Source organism: Oncorhynchus gorbuscha, linkage group LG21 (assembly GCF_021184085.1).
Source record: "Oncorhynchus gorbuscha isolate QuinsamMale2020 ecotype Even-year linkage group LG21, OgorEven_v1.0, whole genome shotgun sequence".
Lineage (NCBI taxonomy): Eukaryota > Metazoa > Chordata > Actinopteri > Salmoniformes > Salmonidae > Oncorhynchus > Oncorhynchus gorbuscha.
In genome coordinates this window covers 2,699,136-2,713,964 of record NC_060193.1, presented here as the reverse complement: position 1 = coordinate 2,713,964, position 14,829 = coordinate 2,699,136, and the positions used below count along the sequence as shown (strand labels likewise).

General features: G+C 45.2%; 1 protein-coding gene across 2 annotated transcripts in view; it reads right to left on the bottom strand.

Moving 5' to 3' along the window:
• The window catches only part of otud4 (OTU deubiquitinase 4), a 57,309-nt gene extending 42,897 nt beyond the window's left edge, over nt 1-14,412 (bottom strand). For both annotated transcript variants that reach the window (XM_046319702.1, XM_046319703.1), the window contains exons 1-8: nt 13,866-14,412; nt 13,305-13,388; nt 12,666-12,716; nt 12,501-12,547; nt 12,237-12,309; nt 12,072-12,153; nt 10,124-10,298; nt 914-962 (exon numbers count right to left, since the gene is read on the bottom strand). In XM_046319702.1, coding sequence (XP_046175658.1) covers nt 914-962; nt 10,124-10,298; nt 12,072-12,153; nt 12,237-12,309; nt 12,501-12,547; nt 12,666-12,716; nt 13,305-13,388; nt 13,866-14,015 — 711 coding nt within the window. In that variant the 5' untranslated portion in view covers nt 14,016-14,412. The remainder of the gene's footprint in view (nt 1-913; nt 963-10,123; nt 10,299-12,071; nt 12,154-12,236; nt 12,310-12,500; nt 12,548-12,665; nt 12,717-13,304; nt 13,389-13,865) is intronic.
• Between the last annotated feature and the right edge of the window lie 417 nt (nt 14,413-14,829).

Genomic DNA, 14,829 nt, shown 5'->3' with positions numbered 1-14,829 from the left:
CTTCACCCAGAAGCCACCCTTTGCCTTGACGACAGCTTCACCCAGAAGCCACCCTTTGCCTTGACGACAGCTTCACCCAGAAGCCACCCTTTGCCTTGACGACAGCTTCACCCAGAAGCCACCCTTTGCCTTGACGACAGCTTCACCCAGAAGCCACCCTTTGCCTTGACGACAGCTTCACCCAGAAGCCACCCTTTGCCTTGACGACAGCTTCACCCAGAAGCCACCCTTTGCCTTGACGACAGCTTCACCCAGAAGCCACCCTTTGCCTTGACGACAGCTTAACCCAGAAGCCACCCTTTGCCTTGACGACAGCTTAACCCAGAAGCCACCCTTTGCCTTGACGACAGCTTCACACTGCTTCTCCTCTCGCTTAAAACCCAGAAGCCAATGCATCAGAGGGAAACACAGTCCAACTGGCCGACCGAAATCAGCTTGCAGGCCCGTCGCCATAAGGAGTCGCAAGAGTGTGATGGGACAAGGAAACCCCAGGCCGGGCCAAACCATCCCCTGACCCGGACGACGCCGGGCCAAACCATCCCCCGACCCGGACGACGCTGGGCCAACTGTGCGCCGCCTCATGGGGCCAGCTGTGACACAGCCTGGGATCAAACCCGGGGCTGTAGTGACACCTCAACGCGATGTATCCTAGCCAGCATATCCTTATGCTGGATATGTCTAAAGGACAGACCGAAGACTGAACACAAACTGGCATCATCAGCGAAAAGAGAGTAGCCAGCTGCATTGTTGACTTGAATTATTTTTCCGTTCGGGATTTTGAAACGTTCAGGATACCAATTTAACATAACCAGTCATTACAAATCAATAACCAATAAACAGAGAGAGATCAATAACAGAGAGAACAGAGAAAGAAGCCTACTCTACTGTGTGTGTGTGTGCGTCCTATAGTTACCTTAACGATGAGTCCCCGGCCTGCAGGTCCAGCCAGTCCATCCTGGCTCCTGTGGATCACAACGACATAAATATTATATATTCAGACCCGGGTTTCCGTGGCGACGGACATTTAACCAGTCGCGTTTAAAAATAAAAATAAAAATTACTGAACATTTGAGAAATTTACCGGACCCAAATGAATTTAGTGCTTAAAGCTGATTAGATAATATAGTAAATCATTAAGATTTAGAATATGGTAATTCACATGAACAGAACATGCAAAATCGAGGACGCAACGATTTGTGCAATCCTTAGAAAATTCTGATAAAAATTCAACTGTCCACGTCTATACTGAACAAAAAATATGAACGCATATGAACGTAAAGTGTTGGTACAACATTTCATGAGCTGAAATATCAGATCCCAGAAATGTTCCATATGAACAAAAAAAGCTTTATTTTTCTTTCTCAAATTTCATGTCACAAATTTGTTTACATCCCTGTTGGTTCTTTGCCAAGAGAATCCATCCACCTGACAGGGTATTATATCAAGAAGCTGATTAAACAGCATGATGACACAGGTGCACCTTGTGCTGGGGGGACAATAAAAGGCCAAGAGAATCCATCCACCGGACAGGTGTGGCATATCAAGAAGCTGATTAAACAGCATGATCATCACACAGGTGCACCTTGTGCTGGGGGGACAATAAAAGGCCAAGAGAATCCATTCACCTGACAGGTGTGGCATATCAAGAAGCTGATTACACAGCACGATGACACAGGTGCACCTTGTGCTGGGGGGACAATAAAAGGCCAATCTAAAATGTGAAGTTCTGTCACACAACACAATGCCACAGATGTCTCAAGTTGAGGGAGCGTACAGTTGGAATGCTGACTGCAGGAATGTCCACCAGATGTTCATTTCTCTACCATGAGCCGCCACCAACATCGTTTTAGAGAATTTGGCAGTATGTCCAACCGGCCTCACAATCGCAGACCACGTGTAACCACGACAACCCAGGACCTCCACATCAGGCTTCTTCACCCGCAGGTTCGTCTGAGACCAGCCACCCAGACAGCTGATGAAACTGAGGGTTTGCACAACGAAAGAAGTTCTTCACAAACTGTCAGAAACCGTCTCAGGGAAACTCGTCGTCCTCACCAGGGTCTTGACCTGACTGCAGTTCGGCGTCGTAACTGACTTCAGTGGGGAAAATGTTCACCTTCGATGGCCGTTGGCACCCTGGAGAAGTGAGCTCTTCACGGATGAAACCCAAATTCAACTGGACCGGACAGATGGCAGATAGCATGTATGGTGTCGTGTGGGTGAGCTGTTTGCTGATGTTAACGTTGTGAACAGAGTGCCCCATGGTGGCGGTGGGGTTATGGTATGGGCAGGCATAAGCTACGTACAGCGAACACAGTTGCATTTTATCGATGTCACTTTGAATGCACAAAGATACAGTGATGAGATCCTGAGGCCCATTGTCGTGCCATTCATCCGCCGTCATCACCTCAGGTTTCAGCATGTTAATGCACGGCCCCATGTCGCAAGGATCTATATACAATTCCCGGAAGCTGAGAATGTCCCAGTTTTTCAATGGTCCACATTCTCACCAGACATGTCACCCATTGAGCATGTTTGGGATGCTCTGGATCGACATGTACGACAGCGTGTTCCAGTTCCAGCCAATATCCAGCAACTTCCCAAAGCCATTGAAGAGGAGTGGGACAACATTCCACAGGCCACAATCAACAGCCTGATCAACTCTATGTGAAGGAGATGTGTCGCGCTGCATGAGGCAAATGGCCAACATGTCAATCTACTATAGTAAGGAACAGCAGAATCACTAGCCAACATGTCAATCTACTATAGTAAGGATCTCTATAGCAGCTGTACCCATAGAGCCTATAGCAGCTGTACCCATAGAGCCTATAGCAGCTGTACCCATAGAGCCTATAGCAGCTGTACCCATAGAGCCTATAGCAGCTGTACCCATAGAGCCTATAGCAGCTGTACCCATAGAGCCTATAGCAGCTGTACCCATAGAGACTATAGCAGCTGTACCCATAGAGCCTATAGCAGCTGTACCCATAGAGCCTATAGCAGCTGTACCCATAGAGACCATAGCAGCTGTACCCATAGAGCCTATAGCAGCTGTACCCATAGAGCCTATAGCAGCTGTACCCATAGAGCCTATAGCAGCTGTACCCATAGAGCCTATAGCAGCTGTACCCATAGAGCCTATAGCAGCTGTACCCATAGAGCCTATAGCAGCTGTACCCATAGAGCCTATAGCAGCTGTACCCATAGAGACTATAGCAGCTGTACCCATAGAGCCTATAGCAGCTGTACCCATAGAGCCTATAGCAGCTGTACCCATAGAGACCATAGCAGCTGTACCCATAGAGCCTATAGCAGCTGTACCCATAGAGCCTATAGCAGCTGTACCCATAGAGCCTATAGCAGCTGTACCCATAGAGACCATAGCAGCTGTACCCATAGAGACTATAGCAGCTGTACCCATAGAGACTATAGCAGCTGTACTCATAGAGCCTATAGCAGCTGTACCCATAGAGCCTATAGCAGCTGTACCCATAGAGCCTATAGCAGCTGTACCCATAGAGCCTATAGCAGCTGTACCCATAGAGCCTATAGCAGCTGTACCCATAGAGACTATAGCAGCTGTACCCATAGAGACTATAGCAGCTGTACTCATAGAGCCTATAGCAGCTGTACCCATAGAGCCTATAGCAGCTGTACCCATAGAGACCATAGCAGCTGTACCCATAGAGACCATAGCAGCTGTACCCATAGAGACCATAGCAGCTGTACCCATAGAGACCATAGCAGCTGTACCCATAGAGCCTATAGCAGCTGTACCCATAGAGCCTATAGCAGCTGTACCCATAGAGCCTATAGCAGCTGTACCCATAGAGCCTATAGCAGCTGTACCCATAGAGCCTATAGCAGCTGTACCCATAGAGCCTATAGCAGCTGTACCCATAGAGCCTATAGCAGCTGTACCCATAGAGCCTATAGCAGCTGTACCCATAGAGACCATAGCAGCTGTACCCATAGAGCCTATAGCAGCTGTACCCATAGAGCCTATAGCAGCTGTACCCATAGAGCCTATAGCAGCTGTACCCATAGAGACCATAGCAGCTGTACCCATAGAGACTATAGCAGCTGTACCCATAGAGACTATAGCAGCTGTACTCATAGAGCCTATAGCAGCTGTACCCATAGAGCCTATAGCAGCTGTACCCATAGAGCCTATAGCAGCTGTACCCATAGAGACCATAGCAGCTGTACCCATAGAGACCATAGCAGCTGTACCCATAGAGACCATAGCAGCTGTACCCATAGAGACCATAGCAGCTGTACCCATAGAGCCTATAGCAGCTGTACCCATAGAGCCTATAGCAGCTGTACCCATAGAGCCTATAGCAGCTGTACCCATAGAGCCTATAGCAGCTGTACCCATAGAGCCTATAGCAGCTGTACCCATAGAGCCTATAGCAGCTGTACCCATAGAGCCTATAGCAGCTGTACCCATAGAGCCTATAGCAGCTGTACCCATAGAGACCATAGCAGCTGTACCCATAGAGCCTATAGCAGCTGTACCCATAGAGCCTATAGCAGCTGTACCCATAGAGCCTATAGCAGCTGTACCCATAGAGACCATAGCAGCTGTACCCATAGAGACTATAGCAGCTGTACCCATAGAGACTATAGCAGCTGTACTCATAGAGACTATAGCAGCTGTACCCATAGAGACTATAGCAGCTGTACCCATAGAGACTATAGCAACTGTTCCCACAGTGTCTCTAATCCAGTCAACATCCAACCCTCCAGATCTATTTCTGTCCCTCCTGAACATATTGTATCCATGTATAGAGATCTCAGCATCCTCAAAAGAAGAGTCCAAGCAAGTCTCTGATAGCCGCCAAGACATGAATATTGTCTGACTGCACTAGACAGCATAGGCTACCCCCAGGCTACTTTGAAATGCAAGGTAAAGACATGCCTTATATAATATGTAGTAAAAATGTTCCAGGTTTCAAACAATTAAGTAAATGGTTTTCAAAAAAAGCTGCATACTGCCTCCAACTCATTGCAGAGTGGTGCGTGAGGCGCTGAGGAAGAGGAGGCCTTCCGTTGACACTTGCTGTTTGATATGCTGAAGCAGCAACTCTCACTCCCTCCGACAGAGACTTAGAGAGGAAAATCTATCTGTATGCTAAGATACATAAAATATACTGCAAAAAAAAAAAAAAAGCGCCAATTTAATTCCAATAAATTATGTAAATTAACATTTAGACCAATAAGCGTGACCAGTCAAATGCATTTCACTCCACTGGTATGTCCATCAGTCTAGAGGCTATAAGGCCTAATGTCCATCAGTCTAGAGGCTATAAGGCCTAATGTCCATCAGTCTAGAGGCTATAAGGCCTAATGTCCATCAGTCTAGAGGCTATAAGGCCTAATGTCCATCAGTCTAGAGGCTATAAGGCCTAATGTCCATCAGTCTAGAGGCTATAAGGCCTAATGTCCATCAATGTAGAGGCTATAAGGCCTAATGTCCATCAATGTAGAGGCTATAAGGCCTAATGTCCATCAGTCTAGAGGCTATAAGGCCTAATGTCCATCAGTCTAGAGGCTATAAGGCCTAATGTCCATCAGTCTAGAGGCTATAAGGCCTAATGTCCATCAGTCTAGAGGCTATAAGGCCTAATGTCCATCAGTCTAGAGGCTATAAGGCCTAATGTCCATCAGTCTAGAGGCTATAAGGCCTAATGTCCATCAGTCTAGAGGCTATAAGGCCTAATGTCCATCAGTCTAGAGGCTATAAGGCCTAATGTCCATCAATGTAGAGGCTATAAGGCCTAATGTCCATCAGTCTAGAGGCTATAAGGCCTAATGTCCATCAGTCTAGAGGCTATAAGGCCTAATGTCCATCAATGTAGAGGCTATAAGGCCTAATGTCCATCAGTCTAGAGGCTATAAGGCCTAATGTCCATCAGTCTAGAGGCTATAAGGCCTAATGTCCATCAGTCTAGAGGCTATAAGGCCTAATGTCCATCAGTCTAGAGGCTATAAGGCCTAATGTCCATCAATGTAGAGGCTATAAGGCCTAATGTCCATCAGTCTAGAGGCTATAAGGCCTAATGTCCATCAGTCTAGAGGCTATAAGGCCTAATGTCCATCAATGTAGAGGCTATAAGGCCTAATGTCCATCAGTCTAGAGGCTATAAGGCCTAATGTCCATCAGTCTAGAGGCTATAAGGCCTAATGTCCATCAGTCTAGAGGCTATAAGGCCTAATGTCCATCAGTCTAGAGGCTATAAAGCCTAATGTCCATCAATGTAGAGGCTATAAGGCCTAATGTCCATCAATGTAGAGGCTATAAGGCCTAATGTCCATCAATGTAGAGGCTATAAGGCCTAATGTCCATCAATGTAGAGGCTATAAGGCCTAATGTCCATCAATGTAGAGGCTATAAGGCCTAATGTCCATCAATGTAGAGGCTATAAAGCCTAATGTCCATCAATGTAGAGGCTATAAGGCCTAATGTCCATCAATGTAGAGGCTATAAGGCCTAATGTCCATCAATGTAGAGGCTATAAGGCCTAATGTCCATCAGTCTAGAGGCTATAAGGCCTAATGTCCATCAATGTAGAGGCTATAAGGCCTAATGTCCATCAGTCTAGAGGCTATAAGGCCTAATGTCCATCAGTCTAGAGGCTATAAGGCCTAATGTCCATCAGTCTAGAGGCTATAAAGCCTAATGTCCATCAATGTAGAGGCTATAAGGCCTAATGTCCATCCATGTAGAGGCTATAAGGCCTAATGTCCATCAATGTAGAGGCTATAAGGCCTAATGTCCATCAATGTAGAGGCTATAAGGCCTAATGTCCATCAGTCTAGAGGCTATAAGGCCTAATGTCCATCAATGTAGAGGCTATAAGGCCTAATGTCCATCAGTCTAGAGGCTATAAGGCCTAATGTCCATCAGTCTAGAGGCTATAAAGCCTAATGTCCATCAATGTAGAGGCTATAAGCCCTAATATCCATCAATGTAGAGGCTATAAGGCCTAATGTCCATCAATGTAGAGGCTATAAGGCCTAATGTCCATCAATGTAGAGGCTATAAGGCCTAATGTCCATCAGTCTAGAGGCTATAAGGCCTAATGTCCATCAATGTAGAGGCTATAAGGCCTAATGTCCATCAATGTAGAGGCTATAAGGCCTAATGTCCATCAATGTAGAGGCTATAAGGCCTAATGTCCATCAATGTAGAGGCTATAAGGCCTAATGTCCATCAATGTAGAGGCTATAAGGCCTAATGTCCATCAATGTAGAGGCTATAAGGCCTAATGTCCATCAGTCTAGAGGCTATAAAGCCTAATGTCCATCAATGTAGAGGCTATAAGGCCTAATGTCCATCAATGTAGAGGCTATAAGGCCTAATGTCCATCAATGTAGAGGCTATAAGGCCTAATGTCCATCAATGTAGAGGCTATAAGGCCTAATGTCCATCAGTCTAGAGGCTATAAGGCCTAATGTCCATCAATGTAGAGGCTATAAGGCCTAATGTCCATCAATGTAGAGGCTATAAGGCCTAATGTCCATCAGTCTAGAGGCTATAAAGCCTAATGTCCATCAGTCTAGAGGCTATAAAGCCTAATGTCCATCAATGTAGAGGCTATAAAGCCTAATGTCCATCAGTCTAGAGGCTATAAAGCCTAATGTCCATCAATGTAGAGGCTATAAAGCCTAATGTCCATCAATGTAGAGGCTATAAAGCCTAATGTCCATCAATGTAGAGGCTATAAGGCCTAATGTCCATCAGTCTAGAGGCTATAAGGCCTAATGTCCATCAATGTAGAGGCTATAAAGCCTAATGTCCATCAATGTAGAGGCTATAAAGCCTAATGTCCATCAATGTAGAGGCTATAAGGCCTAATGTCCATCAGTCTAGAGGCTATAAGGCCTAATGTCCATCAGTCTAGAGGCTATAAGGCCTAATGTCCATCAGTCTAGAGGCTATAAAGCCTAATGTCCATCAGTCTAGAGGCTATAAAGCCTAATGTCTATCAATGTAGAGGCTATAAAGCCTAATGTCCATCAGTCTAGAGGCTATAAAGCCTAATGTCCATCAGTCTAGAGGCTATAAGGCCTAATGTCCATCAGTCTAGAGGCTATAAAGCCTAATGTCCATCAATGTAGAGGCTATAAAGCCTAATGTCCATCAATGTAGAGGCTATAAAGCCTAATGTCCATCAGTCTAGAGGCTATAAAGCCTAATGTCCATCAGTCTAGAGGCTATAAAGCCTAATGTCCATCAATGTAGAGGCTATAAGGCCTAATGTCCATCAATGTAGAGGCTATAAAGCCTAATGTCCATCAGTCAAGAGGCTATAAAGCCTAATGTCCATCAGTCAAGAGGCTATAAGGCCTAATGTCCATCAGTCTAGAGGCTATAAAGCCTAATGTCCATCAATGTAGAGGCTATAAAGCCTAATGTCCATCAATGTAGAGGCTATAAAGCCTAATGTCCATCAGTCTAGAGGCTATAAAGCCTAATGTCCATCCATGTAGAGGCTATAAAGCCTAATGTCCATCAATGTAGAGATATTAAACAAAATACCAATACTCAGCTTGTCACTTATTGTATTGTTTATTTTATATATTTATATATACTTTTATTTATCTATTATTATTATTATTTAGAAAAATATTTTTTTGTTTTGTTTTGTTGTCAAAAGTCAGCTATTACTGTCTGTCGGAAACTGGGATTCCCATCTAATGGATAAAAAGAGATAGTTCATCCACACATATTGGTTTCCTTACCCGGAGTAGGGGAGAGGGAGAGAGATATGGACACGGTTTGGTTAACCTGGACACCGTTTCAAATGCTAACATTATAGCATCTGTGGCTCAAATTCAATGCAAGTCAATGGTAACCATATTAGCATTTTCATGTTTCATGCCCAAATCATCCCCATCTAAAAATGGAATTGCTCATATAGCTACTATTGACTTGCATTGGGTTTGGTTCTGTAAAAGAGCAGTCCCTAGAGCCGTCCCTAGAGCCGTCCCTAGAGCCGTCCCTAGAGCCGTCCCTAGAGCCGTCCCTAGAGCCGTCCCTAGAGCCGTCCCTAGAGCCGTCCCTAGAGCCGTCCCTAAAACAGTCCCTAGAGCCGTCCCTAAAACAGTCCCTAGAGCCGTCCCTAAAACAGTCCCTAGAGCCGTCCCTAAAACAGTCCCTAGAGCCGTCCCTAAAACAGTCCCTAGAGCCGTCCCTAAAACAGTCCCTAGAGCCGTCCCTAAAACAGTCCCTAGAGCCGTCCCTAAAACAGTCCCTAGAGCCGTCCCTAAAACAGTCCCTAGAGCCGTCCCTAAAACAGTCCCTAGAGCCGTCCCTAAAACAGTCCCTAGAGCCGTCCCTAAAACAGTCCCTAGAGCCGTCCCTAAAACAGTCCCTAGAGCCGTCCCTAAAACAGTCCCTAGAGCCGTCCCTAAAACAGTCCCTAGAGCCGTCCCTAAAACAGTCCCTAGAGCCGTCCCTAAAACAGTCCCTAGAGCCGTCCCTAAAACAGTCCCTAGAGCCGCCCTAAAACAGTCCCTAGAGCCGCCCCTAAAACAGTCCCTAGAGCCGTCCCTAAAACAGTCCCTAGAGCCGTCCCTAAAACAGTCCCTAGTCCTAAAACAGTCCCTAGAGCCGTCCCTAAAACAGTCCCTAGAGCCGTCCCTAAAACAGTCCCTAGAGCCGTCCCTAAAACAGTCCCTAGAGCCGTCCCTAAAACAGTTCCTAGAGCCGTCCCTAAAACAGTCCCTAAACAGTCCCTAGAGCCGTCCCTAAAACAGTCCCTAGAGCCGTCCCTAAAACAGTCCCTAGAGCCGTCCCTAAAACAGTCCCTAGAGCCGTCCCTAAAACAGTCCCTAGAGCCGTCCCTAAAACAGTCCCTAGAGCCGTCCCTAAAACAGTCCCTAGAGCCGTCCCTAAAACAGTCCCTAGAGCCGTCCCTAAAACAGTCCCTAGAGCCGTCCCTAAAACAGTCCCTAGAGCCGTCCCTAAAACAGTTCCTAGAGCCGTCCCTAAAACAGTTCCTAGAGCCGTCCCTAAAACAGTTCCTAGAGCCGTCCCTAGAACAGTTCCTAGAGCCGTCCCTAAAACAGTTCCTAGAGCCGTCCCTAGAACAGTTCCTATAGCCGTCCCTACCAGAGAGCGTCCTCTCCCTCCAGGTCCGACTCGTCGCTGCTACGACACTGCTCATTGTCCGGGTCGTCTTCGAGAAGGTCGTTGGCACGGTTACCGGTACCGCCCTTCAGACAGGGAGCCACCACGGAATGGTCCGTGCCACACACGCGCTCATAGAGGAGCTCGTACAGGACAGCTGCAGAGAGAGAGAGAGAGAGGGCAGGACAGACACACACAGAGAGAGAGAGAGAGGGCAGGACAGACACACACACACAGAGAGAGGGCAGGACAGACACACACACAGAGAGAGAGAGAGAGAGGGAGGGCAGGACACACACACACACAGAGAGACACAGAGACAGACAGCGACAACGTCAGTAAAAACAACCTGTTGACTGCCTTGTTATTCTGTTGACTTCTGTAGCTCAGTTGGTAGAGCATGGCGCTTCTAACGCCAGGGTAGTGGGTTCGATTCCCGGGACCACCCATACGTAGAATGTATGCACACATGACTGTAAGTCGCTTTGGATAAAAAGCGTCTGCTAAATGGCATATATTATTATTATTATTAGATAAACCTTCGCCCCAACATATATTTTAAAGGCACTCCAGGAAGGTTGATCTGCCTGGTTGCAGGTCTGTGGTCAGTGACCATAGGAGTAGGCAAAACAGTACAGCCAGCTAATAGCACAAACCTAAAATGGTGAAATGACTCATCGCAATTCACAGTGGCAGACAGAGGGCAGTGTTCTTCACAAGAGGGGGGGTGGTTCCATTAACCTCGTCCCAAACTGAGAGGAGGGGGGGGGTTCTATTAACCTCGTCCCAAACTGAGAGAGGGGTTAATGGAACCCCCCTCTTTTTTTCCAGGCTGTAAGTTTAAAATCACATCTGATTTGATTTATGCTGCAGTAGTTTGTGTCGAGGGGCTAGGGTCAGTTTGTTATATCTGGAGAACTTCTCCTGTCTTATCCGGAGTCCTGTGTGAATTTAAGTATGCTCTGTCTAATTCTCTCTTTCTCTCTCTCGGAGGACCTGAGCCCTAGGACCATGCCTCAGGACTACCTGACATGATGACTCCTTGCTGTCCCCAGTCCACCTGACTGTGCTGCTACTCCAGTTTCAACTGACCTGAGCCCTAGGACCATGCCTCAGGACTACCTGACATGATGACTCCTTGCTGTCCCCAGTCCACATGACTGTGCTGCTACTCCAGTTTCAACTGACCTGAGCCCTAGGACCATGCATTACATTTACATTTACATTTAAGTCATTTAGCAGACGCTCTTATCCAGAGCGACTTACAGGACTACCTGACATGATGACTACTTGCTGTCCCCAGTCCACCTTGGCCGTGCTGCTGCTCCAGTTTCAACTGTTCTGCCTTATTGTTATTTGACCATGCTGGTCATTTATGAACATTTGAACATCTTGGCCATGTTCTGTTATAATCTCCACCCGGCACAGCCAGAAGAGGACTGGCCACCCCACATAGCCTGGTTCCTCTCTAGGTTTCTTCCTAGGTTCTGGCCTTTCTATGGAGTTTTTTCCTAGCCACCGTGCTTCTACACCTGCATTGCTTGCTGTTTGGGGTTTTAGGCTGGGTTTCTGTACAGCACTTTGAAATATCAGCTGATGTACGAAGGGCTTTATAAATACCTTTGATTTGGAATCAGGCTACCCTCCCAGGCGTGACCCAGGTGCCCCGTTCTGCATATGGATGTTTTTCACTTTGATTTAAATACACAACAACTCTTTATCTGCTTTTTCTGAAAACTAGTTTGAAAAACATATCCGGACGATTCACTGCTTTCTGGATTGACAACATGACCGAGCAGCAGAGATTCCTGTTCTCTTTGAGAAGGGCGCTGCTCCCTTACCACTTCCGCCCCGATGACGTGTCAGGCCATACCCCAGGCCAGATTAATCTAACCCCCTGACTGTGTGTGTGTGTGTGTTCTTAACTCACACTGGCACAGGGCAGCATTCTTCACATGAGCTATGGGGTAGACACTGTCGTAATGGTTCCCGTTCAGGAAGCACAGACGCACCTAACGGACACAAAACAACAAAAGTTTGCCTCGGGTCAAAAGTAGTGAATAGAAATCAGGATGCAGTGTTGTTTGTTTTTTACCTTGTCATTAAAGCCGTTGTCAGTGATTTGAACAGGAGGTTTACCAGGGGTCTGGAAGATGATGAAATCACTCCTGGATCAACAAATGCATTTAGAGAACATAGACCAAGCTTTAGTCTCAGTAAATAACTACTAACATGTAAACAAACACACATTTTTTGGTTGTTCACCTTAATTTAACCAGGTAAGTTGAGAACAAGATCTCATTTACAAGAGAGAGACAGACGACAAGGTCAAGATGATGAACGTGATGAAAACTCTTACTTGTACATCAGAGCCAGTGCACATATCTCCACCTCTCCCACCCAGTGCTGAAAAAATAAAATATATATATATATAGGAATCAGCTACATACTAAGAAATGCCTAAAGGAATTCCTATTAGTTTGGAGTTACAGTGATGTGTTTTGGACACTGATAAACACTTTACCTGAGGGTCCTCAAGTTTCATTATGTACTCCTCAAAGTCTCCTTCTATGAACTGGAGGAGAGCAAGAAAGAGACAGGTATGAGAGAGAGAGATGGAGAGAGAGGGATGAGAGAGAGATGGGAGAGAGAGAGAGGATGAGAGAGATGGAGAGAGAGAGGGATGGATGAGAGAGATGGATGAGAGAGAGGGATGAGAGAGAGAGAGGGATGAGAGAGAGAGATGGATGAGAGAGAGGGATGAGAGAGAGAGATAGAGAGAGAGAGATGAGAGAGACAGAGAGAGACAGAGAGAGAGAGACAGAGAGAGAGAGACAGAGAGAGAGAGACAGAGAGAGAGAGACAGAGAGAGACAGAGAGAGAGAGACAGAGAGAGACAGAGAGACAGAGAGAGACAGAGAGACAGAGAGAGACAGAGAGAGACAGAGAGAGAGAGAGACAGAGAGAGAGAGACAGAGAGACAGAGACAGAGAGAGACAGACAGAGAGAGACAGAGAGAGAGATAAGAGAGAGAGACAGAGAGAGAGACAGAGAGAGATGAGAGAGAGATGAGAGAGAGAGAGTCACTTCTAGCCAATATAATATAACGCAGTTGGTTCAAGTGGTAACTTGGTTGAGGCCTTCCTATTAACTAGCTTCCTACCGCCGCATAGTTCTCCTTGTTCTTCTTTAGATACTGCACACAGGTGGCACGGACTTTGGCATGGAGGCTTTGACAGTGTAACACCTGAGAACACGAAAACCCAGTCAAAAATGGTGCACTAAAGTAGCTAGAAAACTTCAGGCTTGACAAACTAGCTAGCAGGCTAACATAAGACTGGAGCAACACACTGATTGCTACCTTAGCTAACTAACCATCTCGCTAAAACCAAGTCTCCCTGAAAGTAATACAAAATAAATAAAGTCGCCATTGTTTTTATTAGTTGAGATTCAAGTTAAGAATGTTTGCAATTTAATATAAATGATGTTTGTTTTGGACTTTTAACGTGAGGATGAGTAGGTGAAGAAAAAAAACAGCATGGATTAAAAACACGTGTTTGGAAAGAAAGAGAGAGGGTGTGTGAAACACTGTTAAGGAAATGTCTACGAAGCTAAACAAGTTAACTTTATTAAAAAGCTTATGTAAAAAAAATATATATATATATTAAAAAGAGCCCGTCTGTGATATTTAGTTGTTCTTTGATGTGAATAACGTGGACTTTACCTGTTCAGCTACAGCCCGAAATAAACACGACCCATCTTTGGCAATTTTTTTCCGGTGAAAGCCGATGGATTTCAAGTATTCGTCCATACATTTTTCTACACTTTTTTCGTTGTTATTTTGCCGCATGTTTGGTTGACATCCGATGTCCATAGTTGGTTTATCGATGCTGTTGAGTCTTGACACTAAGAGTTAGTTATCTTTCTGGTTCACTAACAATATAAGACGTTTTCCATGCAGGCTGTGCAATGAATACCAGGAAACAGTATATATATATATAATGAGTGCTGTTTTGTTTCGGTGGAAGCGTCAAGCTTTCGTTTTCACCAAAACATTCCTTTATATAGTCTCATTATTTTTTATTTTTTTCCTAGACTGTCAATTAAAGACTAAATATACCGTGTGTTATATTAACTCGCTATCGTGTACAATTAAATAGATGACATAGATAACATGTATTCACCAACAACAAGAACAACAAAAATAACGAAACAAAATAGCTTCTCGTTTTAGTCCACGGTTTTCTCTTCGCTGTTTTACTCTCACTGAAGTTTGGTAACTCGAGTGGCCGCTGGGAGTTGTAGGCAACACGCCCTTCCTGTGCGCAGGGGCAGAGTGCCAAGAGAACTACATTAACCAACGTGCCCCCCGCGCAGATTCTCTTCTCTTTTCCAAACAAACTGTAACGAAAGTAATACAATTAGAAATTAAAAATTAAAAGGTCTAGAAACATCAAATAAATATTTTATTTGTAAGGTTGTTTGTGATTTGATGGTGAATTATCTCTCAACACTAGCAAACTACTTAATTAATCATATATATATATATATATATTTTTTTTAATCTTTCTCCATTTAACACATTCTCAATAGGAGTTGTTACCAGAGGAGATCAGTGGAAACTATCCTTTGGTTATATATATATTTATTTTTTTAAACATATTTTTTTATAATATTATTCTTATATG